At 45.9% G+C, this 23,843-nt stretch overlaps 1 protein-coding gene across 2 annotated transcripts in view; it reads left to right on the top strand.

Annotated features, from left to right (window-relative positions):
* The window catches only part of SPTB (spectrin beta, erythrocytic), a 134,976-nt gene that overhangs the window by 49,840 nt on the left and 61,293 nt on the right, over positions 1-23,843 (top strand). For both annotated transcript variants that reach the window (XM_064374935.1, XM_064374936.1), the window contains one exon: positions 7,817-8,015. In XM_064374935.1, coding sequence (XP_064231005.1) covers positions 7,868-8,015 — 148 coding nt within the window. In that variant the 5' untranslated portion in view covers positions 7,817-7,867. Of the gene's footprint in view, positions 1-7,816; positions 8,016-23,843 lie in introns of those variants that run through there.

Raw genomic sequence — 23,843 nt, 5'->3', positions numbered from 1 at the left:
CCTTGCCAGTGGCAGTGAGGTTGGTGGGGAGGAAGTGAGACTGAAGAGGGGGAGTGGGTGCCTGGGTCGCCACCAGCTCTCCCTGAGCCCATCTTTCCTGCCCCATTTACTTGAGGGGGAAAGGAGACAGCAGGGGATCCATGGAATTGGACAGGAAGGAAAAGGCAACCTCACTCAGATTCTGAGAACATGCTGAACATGTATTTCTAAATGTTTGAAAATTGTATTTGCTTTAAATTTGAAGGGGATGGGAAAGGTAGCTAAATATCAGTGTATAGGATGTGGCATAAATAAAGTTGTTGAGGCACATGACACCATGGTGGGGACAGGGGACATGCGAACCCTCCTGACTAGAGCAGAGTTTGCATAAAGGAGAGTGTGAGCTCAGCACCAAATGGTGTGGGGCTTTGGATTGGGCTGTGCTGCTGAAAGCTTACAGAGTAGGGGTGTGTCAGCATGAGGGGCCATGCAGGAGGGATTGTGAAGGGGCTGAGCATGGACAGAGATGGACCATGTGGGAAAGGATGAGGGGCCGTTCAGGAGGGATTGTGAAGGGGCTGAGCATGGACAGAGATGGACCATGTGGGAAAGGATGAGGGCCTGAGTGAAGCAGAGCTCTAAAACATAAAGAAATGATGAATGAAAGACCCTTTCAGAGGCTTAATGACTGACCTTGGTGATGCTTAAATATTGAATAAGTTGCTCAATACATGTACATGATAACTGAGTGCGTGGGTCAGGGAATATGGTGAAATAGAGGGGTTTAAAAAGGCTCCAGAGTTTGAGATTAGGTCTGTAGGAGGAGGATAATATTTACTACTGTGTCCCAGGCCCAGTACTAGGCACTGGAGTACAGTAATGAAAAAGATAGACGTGGCTGTTGCCTATAAGGAGCCTATGGTCTAGGCATTGAGAGGAAAAGAAAAAAAAAAGAGGAAACCGACAGATACATGAATAATTACAATTATGATAAGTGCTATAGAGTTAAGCAGAGTGTCAGGGAGACTGAGGCTAATAGAGCGGGGAGCTACCTTAGATAGGGTGACTAGGGAGGACTTCCACAAGGAAGCAATGTCTGAGAAGAGACCTGAGGAATGAGAAGGAGCCAGACATGCAGAGATGCTCCAGGAAGTGTCCTGGGCAGAGGGCATAGCATGCACAAGAGCCCTGAGCTGGGGAGGACATTTCAAATTTGATGAACTGAAAGAAGTCTGGCAGGTTACCTGTAGCGAGTGTGGGGAGATGAGCTTGGAGAAACTGGGAAGGGCATTAGGACCATGGGAAGGGGTTCACTTTTATGCTAGGTTCCAGTTGTGCCTAGGGCATATGACTGTATTTTACAAATTTATTATTAACTGTCAATGTTATCAAAGTTTTTATCATACAGAATTTCAGGCATGTATAAAAGTAGAGAGATTAGAATCATGAACCCCCGTTAAGCAGATCACTCCAAGTCAATAACCAGCAAGTGGTTTCCCACTTGTTTCATCTGCTTCCTATTTTGCTGATGCACATTTAAGCAAATCCCAGACATCATGTCATGTGCCCCACTGCATTTTTGAACATTGCAAAAAAAAAAAATTACTTTCTTACATAACCATAATGCCATGATCACATCTAACACAACTGACTAATTCCTAGGTACCAATCAATATTGAGTCTGTAATTCAGATATCCCTGATTGCCTCAAAAATGTGTTTTGGTAGTGTTTTTTAAAATTCAAGAGCCAAACAAGGTGCATTATATTTGATTATTACATCTCCTGAGTCTCTTTTGACCTATAGCAGTCCTCACTCCCTGCCTCTTTTTTGTCTGTTTTAATGCCTCTGACTTGTTGAAGAAGCTGAGTCAGTTGTCTGTAGAATGCCCTACATTCTGGGTTTGTTTCTTTGCTTTCTCACATTGTTATTTAACTTGATTTCCTATAATTCCTATAAATGGGAAGTTAGCTCTAAAGCTTAATTATTAATAAATTCAGGTTCAACTTTTTTGGCAAGACTGTCAAAGGTTATGATGTCCTTCATGTTGCACTGTGTCAGGAGGCACACAGTGCCTAATTGTCCTGTTCTTGGTGATACTAAGATTCATCAGTGAGTTCAGGTGTTGAAAACTTGATCCCTCTGTTGTAAAGTTCAGCCATCAACCCATTATCTGATGGGTTTTTAAAATCTTTTCTGAATTAGTTATTACATTAGAAATATCATTTTGATGATGATGTCAAATAAATTGTTCCAGTCTATTCTTGACTATTTCCAGTGTTGAGACCTCACTACAACGTTGAGACCTCACTACCTTCTGCAGTTTTTATCGTAAAGAGAGAAGTTGCTATAGATTTTCTCGAAAAGTCCTCATCGAAGAAGAGAAAATAGGCATCCAACTTTTCAACTCAACTGCCGTAAAATGTTACTTATTCTGGGAGAGGAGGCCAGTGGCTATCATGAAAGAAGTGAGTTGGGAGAGATAGGAGGTAGGACTGGGTCACAACTTTCTGTAAATGTAGATATTGAGCCCAAGAATCCCAATAGAGGATAATGTTTGAAAACTGTTAGGTTGGTGCAAAAGTAATTGTGGTTTTTACCATTGAAAGTAATGGCAAAAACCACAATTACTTTTGTACCAACCTAATATGCATATAAGAGTATCATCTCTCCCCTCTCCTTTAATGGTTCCCAGTAGACATTTGCCTCTGTGCAGGATGTGAAGTGCTGATAGATGCTGCTGTTACGATAGAAGTTTGTTGGGTCAGTCCCTATATCAGAGCTGAGCAGCACCTGTTCCCCAACCAAATCCTGTAAGAACTATCGGAGCCATGATCCCACCCACCCCCACTCCTGTTCCAGCAGCTGCAGCATAACTGGAGCCAGTTCTTGGTAGGAGATTTTTCCATGATGAGGGTGAACAAGTTGTGACACGTAAAGCCCCTGTCAGGTGACAGAAACTGGAGTAGAAGTGTCTGGTAAAGGCCTCACCAAATAGCAGTGGACTAGAATGACCAGGATATTGAAGATGCATGGAGATTCCCTGATAGTAGCAACCATGGGTACTAATCTTGGGACTTTAAGCACTGCAAGCCACAGTTCATCAGTGATGGACTAATAGCCAGGCTTGGTTGGGATAGGAACTGCAGTGTGAAAAAGTAGAATGTGCTCTGGGGAGGGAAAGGGGCTTGGTCCAGGAACTGCTGGCGGTGTCCATCTGCTGGAAAGGCCACCGATAGGTGGCATGCTTATCTGGGCCACATAGTTACCCCATGGTACTGAAACTCCCTGATTCTGCTCTCCTGGTAGCCTTGTGCTCAGTCTTAGCCATATTGAGACTGAGCTGTAATTTATAGGTGGAGATGTCTGGTAGGCAGATGGAGGTGCCAGACTAGAGCTTGCGAGTAGGGAGGAGGTTCAGGTGCAGACAGATTTAGAGTAAGTACTCTGCACTGAATGTCTTGTTGCTTCTCATTCTAGTGAGTATGTGCACGTGTGTTTTTGTGTAGTTGATTATTCTTTTAGGTGCCTGTGAATATGCAATGTGATTATGATCAGAGGGAGAGGAGGGATGTTCCTTTTTTGGTGATACATTGGCAGGAAAATTACCAGAGAAGCTTCGGGGTTTAATGTCCTGACCGGGTTGCCACAATACAAAATTATGTTAAAAGCAGGTTTGAGGTGGCATAAGAGGGCAGGACAAACTAGAAAGCAGGTGAGGGGGTCAAACCTTACAGCCAGAGAGAAAATAACAAGAGAGTGGAAGGAGCAATACTGTTTAAGGAAGACAGTGTCCTTGCTATTGTAATAGGCTGCTCCTCAGCCCTGCATCGCCCTGTATTCCTCCCGTTTCCCACTTTGGAAGTAGATCTTTGTGCTTTGTTGCTTCTCATTTTTGTGAGGCTCAGGAAAGAGGAGATGATGCTATTTGCTTTGTTGGGGGACTAGAGGATAGAGAAAAGAGAAGAGCCGCCTCTTCTGCACGGGGCTTTGGGGAGGGCTGACATGGTTCCTAGCTTGGGCTCCATCAGCACTCCAAGCTGGGAAAGGAGCTGCCACCACTGCTTTCTCAGTTCTTAACCAATCCAGGGAGTAACTGGACATAGCACATGAGGTTGAGGCTCCAAGCCTAGCATCCGACCTCAGAGGTGGACATGAAGGTTGGAGCTGTGGGTGCATCAGTTTTATTGTGAAATGCATGCATAAGTACATGTTCTTTGTGTGAGTTGAGTGCTCTGTGTGATCCTATGAGCTTTTCAGTGCTGAGCTGTGGGCAAGTCTAGCGTCCCGTCCTACTCAAAATATAGCCTGGGGTCAAGGGGTGGCAGAAGGTAGGTGAGGATGACTCTGGACTGTGCATTTGGAGCTGCTGGACGAGCAGGCGGATGGATGGATGGGGCAAGTGGACCTCCCTGGGCACAGAGTCACACAGACAAGAGAAGACTCACCTATACTTGATGAGGGTCAGGTGGGTTCAGAGAAGGAATTTTGGGGAACCTGTGGGTAAGTTGGGGAATGAATGGGAAAAGGAACTTCTTATGCCTTTTTTTCTGGGTTTACTGACGGGCCTGCCGTGGAATTTAAGGTCTAATTTTAGCCATGTATTTGCGGTCCTCTGTGACTCATGGAAGGCCACTCTAGATGTGCAGATGACTTATATCTTTGAAAATGAGACTCATCTCCAAGTTCCCCACAGGTAGCAACTTAAATGTCATTTCCATGACTCCGCATTTGATTAGGTGTCCCCACCATGAGCCCCATCACAGGCTGCTTTTTTTAGTCATGGTGGTCTCTTTATAGCCAGGCTTTTGAAGGGCCATGGTAACAGTATGGAAAAAGACATAGTGACACTGAGGATGGGTTGTCTGGTTTTGGACAGGCATATCCTCGTGTCTGTTTTTTGTTAACTATCTGTAGCTTTCCTGTTTTCCTATTTATTTCCTTTCTGCCTCTCACAGCTGATTCTCCGAGAGCTTCTGACCTCCGTGCACTGGCCAGTCCCATGACCCCCTTGACTCTGATGGAATGCCATCTGGGAAGGGGCTGGGATGGACACAGCAGGGGAAGAGGGGCACAAGGAAAGGGGTCTCACTTTCATTTCTGAATCATCTTTTCTTGGTGTTTGTTTTCAAGGACCTGACTCTTTCCAAAACAAAAACAAAAAAACTCCAGCTGTATATTTAGACACACACATACATCTCTTCCCATTCCTGGCAGAGCTGCTGCCCGGCTGCTGCCTTCTCTGAGCCGTGGCCGCAGGAGAGATGGCGTTTTTAAGCAGGATGAATTGCTGTCGAGCTGCCGCTCTCCTGCACACGGGGCCATCAATCTTGTCTTGAACGCTGGGCCTGCTGGTTGGCCTGCTCAGGCTCATCTTTCTGGGGCAGACTTATTTACGGAGCCACTGCAAAGGTAATCTCACTCTCCAGCCCCACGGCCTGGGCCTCTCTCAGCCACTCTTAAAAATAGCCCAGGACGAATAAGGAGAGCCAGGGTCCGGTTACTTCCTGCACTCAGGGTCTGATCTCACCTCACCTCCTGCATCTGGCAGCTCAGCCCTTCTCAGGGGCTGCTGGACAGGCTTGTAGCCCTACAGGAGGTGGTCAGCCTGTCAGTCCTTCTCTGGTTCAGAGACCACATCAGTGGCAGTTTCCCTTAAGGGAAGTAGGGAAAGGCGTGGGTCTCGGGGTCCGGGGGTCCGGGGGGATCCTTCTCAGCTATGGTTGTCCAGCCAACTAGTTGGGTGTGAAATCTAAGCCCTGGAAGCAGCAAGTCCATTTGCAGAAGACAGGCTGTTCAGAGGGACAAGGGTGGCCTTGGGCACAGGCCTGGCATTGTGGGGCATACTGTGTTCGGAGTGATGACTGGTTTTTCCCACCTTGCACCTTCCCTTCTCTTGAGTGGCAAACATTTTTGCCCAGCCATGGTGGCTGGGAAATGCCCTCTGTCCCCATGCACTGTGTCCTTTCCTCACCTGCCTTCCTAAAACCTGTCTGACCAAGGGGGATGAACCAGGCTCCAGTTTGGCCTTTGGTCCCAGCTGCCGCAGTCATTACCTGGATGACCTTGGGGAGGCCTCCTCCTGCAGCAGGCCTTGGTTTTCTCCCAAGGCAATTAGGGCAGGTAATCCTGGCTCCTGTCTCACCTCAAAAGGATGTGGTGGGATTGATTCATCAGGTTGGGGAAAATGCCGTCTGAATTGAGTCTGTATCTGAAAAATAAGGCTGTAACCCTGCTGCCATCACTCTTGGACTGGTGAATGTGCTTCAGTGCTTCCACAAGCGTGTGCCTGGTGGGTGTATGTACGTGTGTGTGCTGGTGTGTGTCAGTGCTCTCCCTCACAGCTCACTGGCTGTCCACACTAGTCACGGGTCTGCTTCATAGCCTCCCCACATCCCACTTCACTCTCTTGGATGTGAAGGCTCTGGGTCCCCTGTTTTCTTACACAGTTGATCTTGGAGTCCCTTAAGCTCCCCAGAAAGAGGACTGAATGGCAGGTACAGATGAAGAAAGCTACTAGTTTTCCTAAGGCTCAGAACATTGAAGACTGAGCCTGGCCCCCCTGGCCTCCTCCTCACTTTTCACCTCTGACCCCACCCCTGCCTTCCTGTTACTTCATAAGGTTCCCAGAACTTGCTGTGTTCTTTCTTACTTTCAGGACTTTGCAACTGCTTTGGTTGGACTCTTGTCCCTTTGCTTGGGCTCTTGTCCCTTCCCACCTGTAGTCCCTCCAAGCTTCCTTTAGGAATAAGCTTCAACTCCCCCTCCCTGACACCAGCCCCTGCCGAATCCCAACCTTAGCCAGCCATGACACACATCACAGCTTCTTGTAGTTGCTTGTTTAATTGTGTGTCTCCACCACCAGAATCCAAGCCCTATGAGGACACGGCCTTCCTGTCTTACTTGCCTTTGCCTAGTACAGTGCCTGCCACCTAGTTGGAGCTTAGTACATATTTGAATTAATTGTGAATGAATGAATGCATGAGTGAGCAGGAATGATTGATGGCAGGTGAGGGAGGACCCAGTGCTCCTGATGCTCTGGTTCATTGCATGGACTTGCAATGGACGGTTCATTTATTTGTGGGATTCCCCGACTGCCGGTTGCTTGATGGGACAGAAGGCTCCACTGGGCTGCTTGGCCTGTCCTGGGATTCAACAGGAGACCTCATCTGAGCACCTGGTCACACTTCAAAGAAGGCCTAAAATGCGAGGTCAGCTTTCTGAATACCAGCGGCTAAGAAGGAACTCAGAGGGCTCTCGGGAAGCCTCTGTGAGGAGCGAAGTCTCCCTAGGGCAGCTATCCCAGGCTGGTGGTGTCAGTGGTGGCTTAACTCTCATCCATTTCTCCCCATGGATTTGGGTCAGACTCAGCCGACTTCCATCTTCTCCCCTCCCCTGGCCTGTCCCCATCTCCCCCACCAGGTTAGGTCCTGACCCAGTTCGCAGGGTGAGGGTTGCTTTCCCCAGCTCATGCCCCACAGCCTTGGGCTCCTGGGAGAGCTTCCTCTCTCCCGGGGCGCCCCCTGCAGCAGGGCGGCGTGTCTGGAGGAAGCGGCTGGCTGCGACTGACACTGACGTCTCCACCTGCTGGCCGTCCTGACCCTTGCTACATGCAGCTCTCCGTCCCCACTGCCGCTGCCGGTACTGTTGCTGCTGCCGCTGCAATATTTTATAACAAACAACCCAGAGACCCTGGTAGGAAAGCATGCCCAGGCAGATGACACAGTGTGCTTCTCCCGCCAGGATCTACTCACATTGGATGCTCCGAATAAGTTTCCCCTGAGAAAAAGTCCGAGGAGGTAGGGAGCTAACATTCTGACTGTGTTGCTGTCCCCCAGGGACGCTTCCATGAAGACTGAGGCAGGCGGAGCTGCTGAGAGCCTGCTGACATGACATCGGCCGCAGAGTTTGAAAATGTGGGGAACCAGCCACCATACAGCCGGATCAATGCCCGCTGGGATGCCCCAGACGACGAGCTGGATAATGACAACAGCTCAGCCAGGCTCTTTGAAAGGTCCCGGATCAAGGCCTTGGCAGGTACCGTTTGGGGCTGCAGGGGTTGGAGGGCATTCCCACAATCACAGGGTTCACACCCTCCCCACCTAGTGTGAATCCCCTGTGTGTGTTGGGTGAGCCCTGGCATGGCAGTGATGGAGACGTGTTTGCTGGGCTCAGGGAGGTGGGATCCCCTTGGGAGGGAGCACAGGCTCGTGCAGCCTCTGCCCCCAAGGGCCTCTGAGAAGCAAGGAGGTGCTGGAGCTGGGACCAGGTGGGGCCTGCCCTCTGCCTCTGTCCTCAGTAACCTGTGGCAAAGTGAGAAGTACAAGAAAGTCTGGCAAAGCAGTGTCTGAGGGCTGGACAGCTGGGCGCAGGTGCATGGGGCCTCCTGGTGCATCCTGATTTCCTGCCTGGGCCTGGAGAGAGGAATTATCATCATCCTCTCTGTGGTCCCAAAAGGAGTAATTGGATAGGAAATTGAGAGCAGATAACATCCTCCCCACTGCCTCAGGAAGGATTTTCTTGATGAAACCTTTCATCCTTAAACTGGAATTAGATTTTTGCTTAGCAGGTTCATAATAGATCTCCCCGTTCTCACTCTCTCTCTCCGCCTCCTCCGTGTGTGTGTGTGTGTGTGTGTGTGTGTGTGTGTGTGTGTGTCCCAAGAATCAGACCTCAGCCCACAGGGGTAGGAGAAGCCATTTCTACTAGAGATTTAAGATATTCTCCACCCCCACCCTCTCTCTTTTGCTGTGTGTGTGTGTGTGTGTGTGTGTGTGTGTGTGTGAGAGAGAGAGAGAGAGAGAGCATGAGAGAGGGAGGGCGGGGGTGGAGAATATCTTAAATCTCTAGTAGAAATGGTTTCTCCTCCCCCTGCTGGCTGATATCTGATTCTTGGGATTTTTTTTTTTCCAACTCCTGTGACTATTGCCTCCCTGAACTTGACCCAGGGTAACTATATTCCGACCCTAAGTCCTTGGCCAATAAGAGAGTTTGAATTACATGGAGTTGTGTGTATGTGTCGGGGGTGGATTCCTTCACTTGACCCACCAGTCAGCAGCCCACACTGGACCTGTTTCCCCTTCACTGACTGTTCCCATCTTCCACCTCCTAAGAAGAGCACAACCTTCCCCATAAACACTTTCTGGAGTGATTCTCCCACTGCCCCCATACCTTATGGCCCAAATTGAAGGTCGAAGTAATCCTCTTCCACTCTCCCTTCCTCCACTCAGCTTCGAGATCCCACAGTCCCCGGCTGACCTTGAAGCCTGAGCAGGACCCTGGGCCCCTCTGGGACCATAATGACCTCTCACCTTGGGAGTGAAAGGAGCTTCTCATCCCGGGAGGGGAATGCTGCGGTGTCTCATCTCCCTGGTCATGACAAGGAATCCACTTGGGTCTCAGTCATCATCCCTGGTGTCCTTGATCTTTACAAGAAACTCTCTTCTTCCCTCATCTCCTTCTTACCCTCCTTGACCCCACAAAATTCTTCCTTGGTTTCCCTTGGGGACAGACTGTAGCAGTGATCCATTGCTTTTGTGCGTGTTAATTTAAGCCCCTTTAAATAACCAAACTTGGAACCATTGGCTTTGTCCGTCTGATTTTACCTTCTTTTTATCTCTGTGCTGCCTGAATCTAGCTGCAATGACCCTGGTGATCCAGGTAAAGGGAGAGGGGTACCATATTCTGTAAGATTTGCCAAAGCAAGGTAAGAGTGCGGACTGGCCTTTGTGCAGAGATCCTTTTATCTTTTTTTTTTTTTTTAGATGGAGTCTCACCCTGTTGCCCAGGCTGGAGTGCAGTGGCGTGATCTTGGCTTACTGCAACCTCCGTCTCCCAGGTTCAAGCGATTCTCTTGCCTTGAGTAGCTGGGATTACAGGCATGTGCCACCATGCCCAGTCAATTTTTTGCATCTTTAGTAGAGCTGGGGGTTTCACCATGTTGGCCAGGCTGGTCTCGAACTCCTGACCTCGCGATCTACCCTCCTTGGCCTCCCAAAGTGCTGGGATTACAGGCAAGAGCCACCACGCCCAGCCCTTTTATCTTTTTTTCAGAAACCAAGGTAAATTCTCTTTTAACAGTTACTTTTTGTACTCCTGCTATGTTTAAAGCTAAACCCCTGGCCAAACATGAAAGGGGAAAGGGGAACCACAGAGATGAATTCAATATAGTGTCTGTCTCTCAGGAGTTTATAATCTATTAAGGAATAATGAACTATGTTCACAATTAATTAGCATGTATAGAATTAGAGAAGAACTGTAGGAAGGGCATATAAACAGCAATGAGAGAGTCAAAGAAGAGATGCAGGGAGAATCACGGGACAGTTCATGGAGGAGGCAGCCCTTGAGCTGGGAACTGAAGGGTGTATGCGATTCTGGCAGGCAGAAGGGCCCTGGATTTCTTCAGTTGGCCTGTGTGTGTTGCTGCCAGGTCTGATGAGCTGCTTGGGAAGTTGGTGGAGATAGGTTAAAGAGGCAAGCACAAGGCCAGGCACAGTGGCTCATGGCTATAATCCCAGCATTTTGGGATGCTGAGGTGAGTGGATGGCTTGAGGCCAGGAGTTCAAGACTAGCCTATCCAACATGGCGAAACCCCGTCTCTACTAAAATACAAAAAAATAGCCAGGTGTGGTGGCATGTGCCTGTAATCCCAGCTACTCAAGAGGCTAAGGCATGAGAATCACTTGAACCCGGGTGGCAGAGGTTGCAGTGACTCAAGATTACACCACTGCACTCCAGTCTGCATGACAGAGCAAGACTCTGTGCTTAGTGGTCAGTCTTGGTTGATCAGGAAAGAGCCTTTGGTGACCTTGGCTGTGCCTAGTTGAGCCTACTCCTCATGCATCTGACTCACCAGAGAATCTGAATGCCCCCAGGGAGAGGGAAAGCCACAGCATGTAGAGTTGCATGTAGAGTTGCATGCCTGGGTCCCAACGATTCAAAACATGTGGCTAACAAGTAAACATGTTAGTTTGAGGCCCTCTCAAGATTTTCAAAAACAACCTAAGTGGTTTACTGGCTTTCTTCTCCTGAGAATCCACTCTAAGTGACCTGGGCTTGAGCTAAAGCTCTGGAAAGGTCTAAATCGAGCAGCCAGATGTGCCCATCCTGCTGGGTAGGCAGAATGGAGGAAGGGAATGTGTCAACCTTCCTAGTCTCAATGTCTTGACTTTTTTTCCCCTTCAGTACTGTTGCTGGGGCACCTTAGCAGCTTAGGTAGGGGTCAGCCTTTCAAAAGAGGCATTAGGGAGCAGGAGCTCTCAGCCACTCTCCCACTCACAGGGATATTAAGGCAAGGAGGGCATTCAGCCCTGAGTTGCTTATAAGATAGCAGTGATCTGCTTCATAGGTATATGTGGCAAGGCTGGGGAGATTGGCTTGGCATCCTCTTCTGAAATTGATGGACCTGGGGTAAGGAGGAACATGTCACAAGCTCCAGATTCAAGTACTGATTTCACCTCTAATGCCACCGCAATGGAGAATCACTAACTCCTTTCCCATTTTTATAAAAATGGGAATGGTAGTACTTTCTCAAGGTTGTTGTGAAGAGCAAATAAGATAGTTTATTAAAGTTTTTATTAATAATAAAATGCTAGGTGAATGTTAGATAATGTTAGTACTAAGAAAATCTCCCCTAAAAAAAAAAAAAAAGTAAATCTCCCATAGGTGTTTTCTGTCCTTTCTCTTTTCCCAACTTCAGACATTCAGGATCATGAGCTTGGTCTTTTTCCTTGCCTGATGTACCTTGGCCTGTTCCAGAACTTGTTTCTTCCTTCTTAACCCTCACCCTCCTTTGCCTTGGAAGTCTGAGTTGGAAGAAAAAGCCAACCAAGGAAACCAGGCTAATGCTTGTGCTTGAGGCTCTGGGCCTTTCCCCTTCCACCAGACCCGATGCCCATGAAATGAAGCCCCATGCCATACAGGTCTCTCTCTCCATAAGGCCACGCAGTCCAGGACCCTTGCTGTGTCTCTGCCATCTGGCTGGGTGACATGTGAGGCCCAAGAAACCAAAGGATGATGAGTCTCATCAAATGCTTTTCCAGATGAGACAGTTTCTCTAGGTCCATCTCCATTTAATGACCTGAGGTTGGAAGACCTGAATTTGGGTAACTAGATGTGATCTTTTCTGCCTCTTAAGTAAACTTTCTCTCAATTCCAAAGGAAATACTCTCTATTCTGCCTTTCATACTACTACCAGGTCTTCCTTCCCAAACCTAAAGAAACAAGCCATCTGGCTGTTCTGTCCTAGTACATAAAAACCTGACCTCTCTCCAGAATGAATGACTTTCTGTATGAAACTGGGAGTCAGCCTAACTGAAATGAAAAGGAGGATGGGTAGGAAAATGTTGCAGAAGGCTCCTTTAAGGGGGTGGATTTGACCTTGGCAATGCCAATGGGAGGGCTGGGATCCCAGCAGGAATATTTGCCCTGTAGATCTCTGAGCAGAATTTAGCATTTTAACATCAGTCTCTAAGCTGGCTGCCTGACATGAGGTTAAGTAGCAGGTAGCCCTGAGGCTTCTTTCTGGACTGGAGACCATGCTTCTGTCTTTTGATGACTGCCTCTGGCACCTCCCTACTTTCTGAACCTGTTTTGAGGGATTACAGAAAGAGTAGCAGCTGAAAAGCCCACATTCCTATCCTTCCAAAAGGTTCCAGCCTTCATGTTTCAACAGGAAGTCTCCCCCCACCATTTCCTAGAGTCCCCCTAATTGTCCACAAATGTCATTTCTTCTCCTTCCTTTTTCCATACTGGGAGCTGCCAGATGAGCCTTCATGGCCATCTGGATGAAGAATGAAGCACTGCAGGCTGCAGGGAACTTACCAGTCAGAATGCCCACCCTCTGTCTCCTCTCCTCACTCCAGAGGAGACATCTGCCTGCCTGCACACTCCTCCCCTCCCCTGCACCTGGGTACAGACTCCAGGGACTCTGGTGAGGACGCTGCGTCAGGGAAGACATGGCCCAGCTGGAAGAGCAGGGAGCGGAGGAACACTGTAGAAAGACACCCCAAAAGAGAAACCCTGTGCAACAGCCTCACTCCCCTATTCTCTCTTCCCTGCCCTCCCTCCCTCCACTCCCCTGGCTTACCCATGCACACGGTTTGGCATCTGGCATCCCATGTGCTGCCCGCTGCGTGATTTACAGCTCCTCGGCTCGCAGAGGCATCTTCCAGTGCAGGAAGCAGTCCAGAGCCTCCTGAGAAGGGCCTGGACTTCTCAGGAGACTCTGGACTGCTCCCTGCACTGAAGAGACAGCTTCATGTTCTTTCTCAGCCTTCCTGTTCTTTGGCCTGTTGAGCAATCACCAAGGGATTGACTAAACAGGGCCTCTCATTTTAAAACCAGGTGCACAGAATTGTGTTGCCCACTCAGGTTCTGCCTTTACATTCAAATCCAAGTGGTGCTGCAAGCTGGAGACGACCTTCCTTTCTACATTGTCTCTTTGTAGCCTTCTTCCTGGAAGTGAGATGAGGCTGAGGGGTGAGGTTGATTGAGGACAATTCCGAGCCTGCTGCAAGGCAGCAGGTGCACTACAGCCTGCATCTCTGCACACTGAAGCACATAGTTGCTGCCACTCTGAACCTTCACTGTCTTCTGGACCCACTGTGTGCAGGCTCCGAGGTTATGTTCTGTGGCTGGCAGACATTCCTCAGGTGCTTCTGTTCCCTGCCCACCACCTTGGCTGCCAGGAACTCCCTGGGGAGGGTGGTACAGGCCTCTTCCTAACTCTGCTGATGAAAGGCCCTGAGAGTGTCCTCAGGACGTTTGGCCTCTCCCTTGGGCCCCTTTCCCCTCACATACAGGAAGATGCTGATCTCAGATGCCCTGGTTGCCTAGGAGGACTCACCTGAGGGTGAGTGATTTCTCAGGGAGCAGGGCCTCACCCCAGTGGGTGGGCATCCGTAGCTTCTCTATTAAGTTGACAGATTCAGATGCAGCTGCTGGAGAGCAAGGCACCAGCTGTCCATGGTCCCCATGTCTGTCTCCAGGTACCTGTAACCAGCAAAGATGGTAGTCTCATTAATGGGAGGTTTTTAATGATTTTTCTTCTCAGATTTAAAAACATAAAATGGAGTTTTATTTAGAGACTATGTATTGGGAAAATATACTATCCACAGAAATATCTATAATTGTCAGCAATCATTTAATGTCAGAGAGAAAAATATTGGATCAGCAGCTCTCTCTGGAAGGTCAGCCATGGCGAGATTGTCCCTCTGCACCCAGGCAGGACACTGCGTAGATAAACCTGCCAGTTACCTGTACAGATAAACCTGGCAAGAGATGCCAGCATGCCACCTGCACTGTGTGGCCCAGAACAGGTTTCCCCTGCCCAGGACATGACACTTTCCATTGTCCCCTTGCCACTCTTGATAAAAGCTATTCATTCTCTCTCGGAACTCTTTACAGAACCAAGGCTGCTTCCCTTCTATGGGTGACTGCTATCTATCATTGTGAAGATGCTTTATCAAATATTAATACATGGAGGTTAATAATAAGACTCTATTCTCTCCCCAGGCAGTACAGTCTGAGTGAGCCATGTTAATAGCCTCCTCCATCTTTGGGATGGGACATTTCTGTGGGCTTTGTTCCCAAGGGCAGTCTCTGACACCAGGCCTTGACTGTGCTTATGGCTCTCAGGAGCAGCCAGCACCCACTCTCCCTGCCCCACAGGTCCCCTGTCTGCTGTTTGGCTGAGGAGGTGCCAAGGGTGTTGTTTTCAGAGCATGTGTAGCAATTATCCATTTTCCCTTTATATCATGTCACTGAGAGAGAGTGACAAGGAGGCTAGTAGCAGCCGAGTCTCCCGGAGCATTTTGCCTCCAAACCCTTTGGCCTTCAGACTCGGAAAAGTAGATCAACCAGAGAATCTCATTTTACAGTCTAGTGAGACAGAGGTAGATCAAATAATCCCACACATGTCTGTGTGCATAGACACATGTGCATGGCAAATTATGACAAATGCTATGAAGATTTGCTGGGAACTGTAAAGTTTGTAACATAAACTGCAGCTCAGCTCAGGAGATAAGCATGTTTGAGTCAGAGCGCAGGGTGGGTGGTAGTGATGGGAGGCAGGCAGGGGCTACCTCACAGGCCTGATAGGCTACTAGTGTTGCCAGGGTCCTGTCAGGAAACAGAAGAAAACTCAAAAGGGGCAGCTGTGGAGTTTAAAAAGGGAATTCTTTGCAAAACAGTGGTGGGGTTGAAGGGTCCGAGAGAGGGGGCATTAGCTGTGGGCCGCAGGACAGGAGCTGAGCCTTCAGTAGAGGGCGGAGGGCAGGAGTTGCTGCCAGCCCATGAAAGTACTTTCAGCAGGGAAATGACAGGTTAGATTTGGGTTTTAAGGACTACTAAGGATCGCCCTCTGTAGGGAGAACAGGTTGTGGGGAGGCTGTACAGAAGTCTCATAAAGATAAGACACTGTTTGAGCTCATAGTTGAGGAGAAAATGGTCTACCTGGCACTACTATTCTTCTGTCTTCCTGCCACTGTCACTAGGAGACCTTGATCAAGTCACTCTTCTGCTCCTTGGGGCCTTGTTATCCCTACCTGTAACACCAGGATCTTGAACTAGATGATGCCCAAGTCCCTTCCAGCTCTGACAGTCTGAGCAGAAGCCACCCATGGAGTGGTGTTGACAATGTGCCTCTTTACCCTGAACCATGTAGCTTTGGTTCCTGGCTTGGGGAAGGGAACAGATCCTTTTCAACAAATCAGTGCTTCTCCAGAAACTCTCTTTGTTCACTATAGACATCACTTAGGCTGAGGCCAAGTCCTGGACCATCTTGACTTTTGCAGCCCATGTTCTCAGTGAGCAGAATCTCTCTGTGCAGCCACCACCTGCATGCAAGACAACAATGCCTGATATTTGTCCAGCTGCTTCGTGTTCTAGGTGCTTTTGTTCAGGTCATTTCCATGACCCTTCACCCACTCTGTGAAGTAGGCAGGGTATAGCTGTTGTCATCCCCCTAGAGATGAGGAAGGTTGTGGGGAAGCTGTCCAGGAAGTGGCCAGGACAGGACTAAGGATCTCAGGGTTTTAAAGTCATTGTAACGCTGCTTGGGCTGCAGCCCTCGGGCCCTTTTGAATGTTCTTCATTGCTATGTTATGTGCTCCTTCGTGCCCTACCAGAAACACCCCTTCCCATTTTTCCTTCCAACACCAGCCTTTTGAGCCTCCTTAATCAAAACCTCGAACTCATGTCTGCTTCTGTCTTACATCCTCCAAATACTGTCACCTGCCAGGGCCAGCTGATCCCTGTCTGTGGTGTTCTCCAAATCAGCTCCTGTCATTTCATTGCCATAGTTAACACGTCAGTGGGGCCACATCCCCTCAAGCAGAGACTTCTGCAGCTGCCCCTGAGCTGCTTTTCCCAGCTCCTGCCTCTCCCCTGTCCAATCCCATTTACACAGGGCAGTTAGAATCTTTGTCCTCCAGCACACTTTTGAGAGGTGCTCCTTTACTTAGGAACCTCTGGACCATAATGTTCACATTCCCTAGACTGTCCTGCAGCTGCCTTGCTCTGGATAAATTCACTGCTTCCCACCCCAAAACCTGCACACATGTACACACATGCACACACACATACACACTTGCCAGTTGCCACCTGAGGGGCTTTGGATATGACCTCCTTTTTCCTCCCTGCCATTCTAAAACCATTATCATCTTCAAACTCCAGATGATAATGGTTTTAGTCTTCTTCAAAAATAAAAAAAAAAACCTTTTTGATTTAAACTGATCTATGACAACCTGTTTTCTTTTGCAATAATATATAAAGATCCTATTTTATTTAAAAATGCAATAGAAGCTGGTGCAGTGGCTCATGCCTGTAATCCCTGCACTTTGGAAGGCCAAAGAGGATGATCAGGAGTTCAAGACCAGCATGGCCAACATGGCGAAACCCTGTCTCTACTACAAGTACAAAAAATTAGCTGGTGTGGTTGCACAATGTCTGTGATCCCAGCTACTTGTGAGGCTGGCGCACAAGATTTGAACATGGGAGGCAGAGGTTGCAGTGAGCTGAGATCATGCCACTGCACTTCAGCCTGAACAACAAAGGGAGACTCTGCTTCAAAAAAAAAAAATAAATAAATAAATAATAAGGTGATTTCTTTGATATCTTTTAAACATTTTTATTAAGAATATATTTAATATAGAAAAGATGAGAAAGATAAAACAGATTTTGTTAAAGTCTCATAGACATTTTAATGTCTATAGATGTATGACTATAGATCTGTGTATGTCTCTCTCTCTATATATATATATCTATCTCTCTCTCTCTCTATATATATATATATAGAGAGAGAGAGAGACGGAGTTTCACTCTTGTTGCCCAGGCTGGAGTGTAATGGTGTAATCTCAGCTCACCGCAACCTCCACCTCTGAGGGGTTCAAGCCTTGGCCTTCCAAGTAGCTGGGATTACAGACATGCGCCACTATGCCCAGCTAATTTTGTAGTTTTAGTAGAGACAGGGTTTCTCCATGTTGGTCATGTTGGTCTCAAACTCCTGACCTCAGGTGACTCGCCCGCCTCAGCCTCCCAAAGTGCTGGGATTACAGGCGAGCCACCATGCCAGGCCAGGACTGTGTATATATTAAATGTTACCTATAATATTATAATCTTAGAACCTCTTTCATGTAACAATATACTATGAATATCTTTTCATGTCAGCAAACATGCAAATTGTCATTTTAATGGCTATATTGTCTCCCTTTGCATTACTCTACCCCAAGCTCAGCCTCCCAAGTAGCTGGGATTATAGGCGTGCACTACCGCCCCCGGCTTCTGACCACTTTGAAATCATTCTTATGGGCTTTATTCTTGCATTTGCATTTTAAGATATATAGTAAGCAGCCTAAAGTTCCATCTTAGAATCACCCCTGCTATATCACAAATCCTTAAGCATTGGGGAAATAGCTGTTCACGAAACCAGTGTGATGAAAGTTGGTTGAAAGGAAAATTCCTCCCCAAACTAGTTAAACAGAAACAGTAGAATTTGTGCCACCATCATTTATGATGTGTCCCTGAGGCTCTGCCCCATGCTAGGCTTTATAATGGATTGGCATCTGTGTCACTGAGGTTTGTCACAAGTTCATGGCTGTTAAAGTATAGCTCACTCTGGTTCTCTAAGCTCTTGGCTTCCTGGCATGAGAAGGCGAGAAATGCCAAATTGTGAACCTGCAATGAAATGACTGTTTTCAGAAGGCTCGTGGTCCATGGGCCTCCCATGGTGCCTTTTCTCCTACTTGTCTTTCTGCCCCCCTAGATTTACCTGTAGCTTAAGGCTGTGAGCAAGTGAAAATGCAGACTTCCTTGAGAAAGAAACTTTTTTTGATTTTTCATCTATTAGTCCTCAGGTTTTATGAACTTTATATCCTATTTTTCTTTATGACATCTGTTGTTTCATATTATAAAAGCAATGATGCCCATTGAAAATATTTTAGAAAACATAGAGAAGCAAAAAAGACAAAAAGTTACCCACAATTTTACCATCCAGCTATAATAACACCCAGCATTAGCTGTTTTCTATGCATAGAGGTCTCCAAGACTAGGCCCATACTATACAGAAGGTTTAGTAACCTGAATTTTCCCCTAGAGTGCATTATGATATCCTTTCCTGTCATTGAAAGTTCTTCAACAAGCTTATTAGTATCCTCATTAATATACCAAAATATTAAATTATCTCTTGTTTTTGATGATTTAGGTTGCTATTGTCTATTTTGAAAGCAAATTTTTTAATAAGAAAAGGACTGAGGCACAAAGTCCATGAGGAGTTTAATAGAAAGGCACGGAAGCAATAAATAGATGGACCCAGAAATGGGAGATGAAGCTTCTAAAGATAAGATACTTCCACCTTACTGTTTGGCTTAAGGAAGCTCCTATTTTTAAAACAGCACCACTAGGAAATTTTGATGGTGAACTTCCCAGATGCCTGTGACATCAGGAGGTAACACAGGTCGTGGAGTGGGCAGGGCTGGTGGCTAGTGTGCTGCTTACCAGGAAGAGAGGAGGGAGGTGATGGAGGAGCCACGAGGAAGCCTGGAGAAGAAGTAACACAAGAAAGGGACTGAGCCTCAACCCTGTGGGGAGACATTTATGCTTTAAACCCTCTTAGAGAATATTCAGAGGGTAGAACCTCAGACAGTAGCCATGTGGGAGTCGGGGAGGTGGATTGTTCCTTGCTCCTTACAGACCTCACTCCCCTTTTGCATCCAAGGTCCAGCGCTCCTGCTGCCAGCCTTGCTCTCTCCTTTTCACTTCTCTTGTGGGCTCAGGTGGTTAAAAATGCTTATGATTTTTGACTGGTGAAAAATCCCTAAGGCAAGAAAGCACACAGGAACTAGGCTATCTTGGAAAAAGGAATAAAAGAAAAACATGTTAATATTTTCTTTAGGCTGGGCGTGGTGGTTCATGCCTGTAACCCCAGCACTTTGGGAGGCTGAGGTGGACAGATCAGGTCAGGAGTTTGAGACCAGCCTGGCCAACATGGTGAAACCCTGTCTCTACTAAAAATACAAAAATTAGCTGGGCGTGGTGGCAGCCGCCTGTAATCCCAGCTACTCTGGAGGCTAAGACAGAAGAATCACTTGAACCTGGGAGGTGAAGGTTTCAGTGAGCCGAGATGGTGCCATTGCACTGCAGCCTGGGCGACACAGCAAGACTTTGCCTCAAAAAAAAAAAAAAAAGGAAAAGGAATATTTCTGTTTTGAATCAGTAATATATACACCCAATGAGTAAAGCCCAAAAGCTGCAAAAGGGCAAATAACAAGTTTTACTCCCACCTCAGTCCCACAACCTGTGTTAATCATTTCTTGTGTATCTTTCCGGGAATATTTTATGCATACTTAAATTAAGCACATGGTCTATATTGTTTTTCACCAGCTATAGTTTTGTTTTTTGTTGTTGTTGTTGTTGTTTTCTTTTTCTTTTCTTTCTTTTTTTTTTTTTCTGAGAGAGTCTCGCTCTGTCGCCAGACTGGAGTGCAGTGGCGCAGTCTCTGCTCACTGCAACCTCCGACTCCCTGGTCCAAGTGATTCTCCTGCCTTGGCCCCCCAAGTAGCTGGGACTACAGGCATTTGCCACCACATCCAGCTAATTTTGTTGTTGTTGTTCTATTTTTAGTAGAGACAGGGTTTCACCATGTTGGCCCGGATCGTCTCGATCTCCTGAACTCATGATCTGCCTGCCTTGACCTCCCGAAGTGCTGGGATTATAGGCATGAACCACCATGCCCAGCCTTGCTTTTTTTTTTTTTTTTTCCCACTATGCTTCTTACCCAATATATCTTGATGATTGTTTTATGTTAGTATATAAACAGTCACCACATCTTTTTTTACAGTTACATAGTATTTCATTGTATGGCCATATATTTTTAATTTAACCAGTCCCCTGTTGGTGGATGTTTGGGTTGTTTCCAATCTTTTCTATTTCAGCGAGCCCAGGCACAGTGGCTCAGGCCTGTGATGCCAGTACTTGGAGAGGCCAAGGCTGGAGAATCGCTTGAGCCCAGGAGTTCAAGACTAGCCTAGTGTGAGACCTTGCCTCTATTTTTTTAATTAAAAAATTTTATCAAAATATTTAAAAATTTTAAAATGCAATAAATTTCAAATTTCTTTTTTTGTTTCTTTTTCTACCATTATCTTGATCTTGAGAATTTCAGATTTCTATGTATTTTTTTTACAAGTATATGAATAGATCTGTAGAATAAATTCTTAGAAGTGGAATTACCGAGTCCAAAAGCATGTGCATTTGTAATTCTGAGGGGTCTTGCCAAATTGCCTTTCACAGAGGTTGAGCCAATTATACCCTCTCCAGCAACATATGAATGCTTTTTTCCCCACATCCTTGCCAACACAGGTATTTTATCAAACTTCTTGATCTTTGCCCATCTGATCAGTGAAACATGGTGTGTTGGTGTTCTTTCATTTTACTTTTTGACTTTTATTATGGAAAATTAAAACTTACAAAAAGGTTGAGATAAAAGTCTAATAGGGTCATTACATTATCACCTAAATTTAACAATTGTTGATATTTTGTTATATTTGCTTATCTATTTTGGGGGTTGAAGTATTGTTAAAGTAAATTAAAGATCATCATGATATTTTCCCCCTAATTACTTTAGCGTATATCTCTGAAAAACATGAACATTTTCCACCTAACCATGATGACATTATTGCACGTAATAAAATTAGCAGTAATTCCCTAAAAATGTAATCTAATACACACTTGATATTCAGATTTTCCAACTTGACTCAAAAATTCCTTTAAGATTAGTTTGTTCAAATGAATTAAGGATCATTATCAGATTGTGTGTTTGTGTGTGTGTGTGTGTACATGGGCTTTTAATTTGGATTATATTATGACTAACTTGAATAATTTTTTATACATTTAAGAGATGGTTATAATTTCTGTTAACTCTTTGTTCACGTTATTGGTCTTTTGCCTATGTAAAAAAATACAAAATGTATTTTGTATATGGATGTACGATACATATATCTTTGTACATATATGTACAAAAAGCACCTACATGTAAGTGCTCTTTGTATATTAAGTATATCTTTTATATATTTTACATATGCAAAATACATATATCTTTGTACATATATGTACAAATGTATGTACATAGGTAGGTGATCTTTGTATATTAACTAAATTAGCCCTTTGTGACGTATGTTACAAATTCTTTTCCTCATTTGTTTGACTTTGCTTATGATGTTTTATCCAATACAAAATTTTTTTTTGAGATGGGTCTCAATCTTTCACCCAGGCTGGAATGGGGTGCCACACTCATAGCTCACAGCAGCCTCAAACTGATCTCTAGTGATCCTTCTGCCTCAGCCTCCTGAATAGCTAGGATTACAGGTGCATGTCACCACACACCTCTAATTTTTAAAATTTTTTGTAGAGATGAAATCTTGTTATATTGCCCAGGCTAGTCTCAAACTCCTGGTCTCAAGTGATCTTCCTACCTTGGCCTCCCAAAGCTGTGGGATTACAGGTGTGAGCCACAATGCCTGGTCCAACACAAACATTATTTTAATAAAGTTGCTTTCAATTTTTTATTTTATGACTTTTGGATTTTGTGTCGTATTTTGAAAGCCCTTCACTACACTAACATTGTAGAAAGCATTTACCGTGATTGATTTGTTGTTGTTGTTGTTGTTGTTTGAGACACTGTCTCCCAGGCTAGAGCACAATGGCGTGATCTCAGCTCACTGCAACCTCCAACTCCCGAGTTAAAGCGATTCTCGTGCCTCAGCCTCCCGAGTAGCTGGGATTACAGGCATGTGCCACCACACCCAGCTAATTTTTGTATTTTTAGTAGAGATGGGGTTTCATCATATTGGCCAGGCTGGTCTCAAACTTCTGACCTAAAGCGATCCACCCACTTCCGCCTCCCAAAGTGCTGGAATTACAGGCATGAGCTACCATGCCCAGCCCAATTTTGGTATTTTTATAGTTTCATTTTTTACATTTCAAGTTTTGACCCACATGAAATTCATCCTGGAGTATGAGGTATGAATTTAACTGTCTTTTCCTGGTTGGCCATTCAGTTTTGCCTATACTCCTTATTCAGTAATTCATTGTTCCCCTTCCTATTAGAAATGCCACCTCTATCAGCCATTAAATGTCTGCTTGTACTGGGACTATTTTTGTCCCATTGGTATATCCATCTTTTCTTATGCTAGTACAACACAGTTTTACTGTCAGTTTACATGATTCTTCAATAGACAAAACATCTGGGAAGGTTGGTTGCCCTTTATTACTCTTATTTTTTAGAATATTCCTATTTTTGGTTGCTTACTTTTTCAGTGAAGTTTTTAATCATTTGTCTTTTTTCTCACAAATTTAAATCGTATAATTTAAATATATTTAAAACACTCTTAAATATCTATTAATTTAGGGTAAATCGATATCTTTTTTTTTTTTTGGAAACGGAGTTTTGCTCTTGTTACCCAGGCTGGAGTGCAATGGCGCGATCTTGGCTCACCGCAACCTCCACCTCCTGGGTTCAGGCAATTCTCCTGCCTCAGCCTCCTGAGTAGCTGGGATTACAGGCACGCGCCACCGTGCCCAGCTAATTTTTTGTATTTTTAGTAGAGACGGGGTTTCACCATGTTGACCAGGATGGTCTCAATCTCTTGACCTCATGATCCATCCACCTCAGCCTCCCAAAGTTCTGGGATTACAGGCGTGAGCCACTGCACCCGGCCCGGTAAATTGATATCTTGATGATGTTGAGTTTTTTATTCAACATCACTCAGCATGCCTTTCCATGTGTCCAGATTTTCTTGTGAGTGCCTTAGGAACCTTTTAAGGTTTTCTGGTTTTCCTCGTATGGATTTTGCATACTTCCTTTGAGATGTAATCTGAAACATTTTGTGTCTTTATTAACATTGGGGGCCTCACAAATTCATATTTCAGGAAATGACTCTGCCACACGTTCAGTGCCTCCTTTTGCCTCTGGGATTAAATCTAAGCTTCTTAGCCTTTCATTCAAAGCTTTCCACATCCTGTTTAAAAACTGCTTTCTCCTATAATCCCAGCACTTTGGGAGGCCGAGGTGGGCGGATCACGAGGTCAAGAGTTTGAGATCACCCTGGCCAATATGGCAAAACCTCATTGCTACTAAAAATACAAAAAATTAGCCAGGTATGGTGGTGCACACCTGTAGTCCCAACTACTTGGGAGGCTGAGGCAGGAGAATCGCTTGAATCTGGGAGGCAGAGGTTGCAGTGAGCCGAGATTCTAGCCTGGGTAACAAAGCAAGACTCTGTCTCAAAAAAAAAAAATTAAATAGAAAAAACAAAAACCTGCTTTTCTCTAATATATAGCTATTCTCTAGCCCCTGAATAAGCTTTGGCCTTT

The sequence above is a fragment of the Aotus nancymaae genome, unplaced genomic scaffold (assembly GCF_030222135.1).
Source record: "Aotus nancymaae isolate 86718 unplaced genomic scaffold, 86718_ANA_hifiasm-v0.15.2.pri h1tg000011l, whole genome shotgun sequence".
NCBI classification, from domain to species: Eukaryota; Metazoa; Chordata; class Mammalia; order Primates; family Aotidae; genus Aotus; species Aotus nancymaae.
This window is presented reverse-complemented; position numbering and strand designations above follow the sequence as displayed.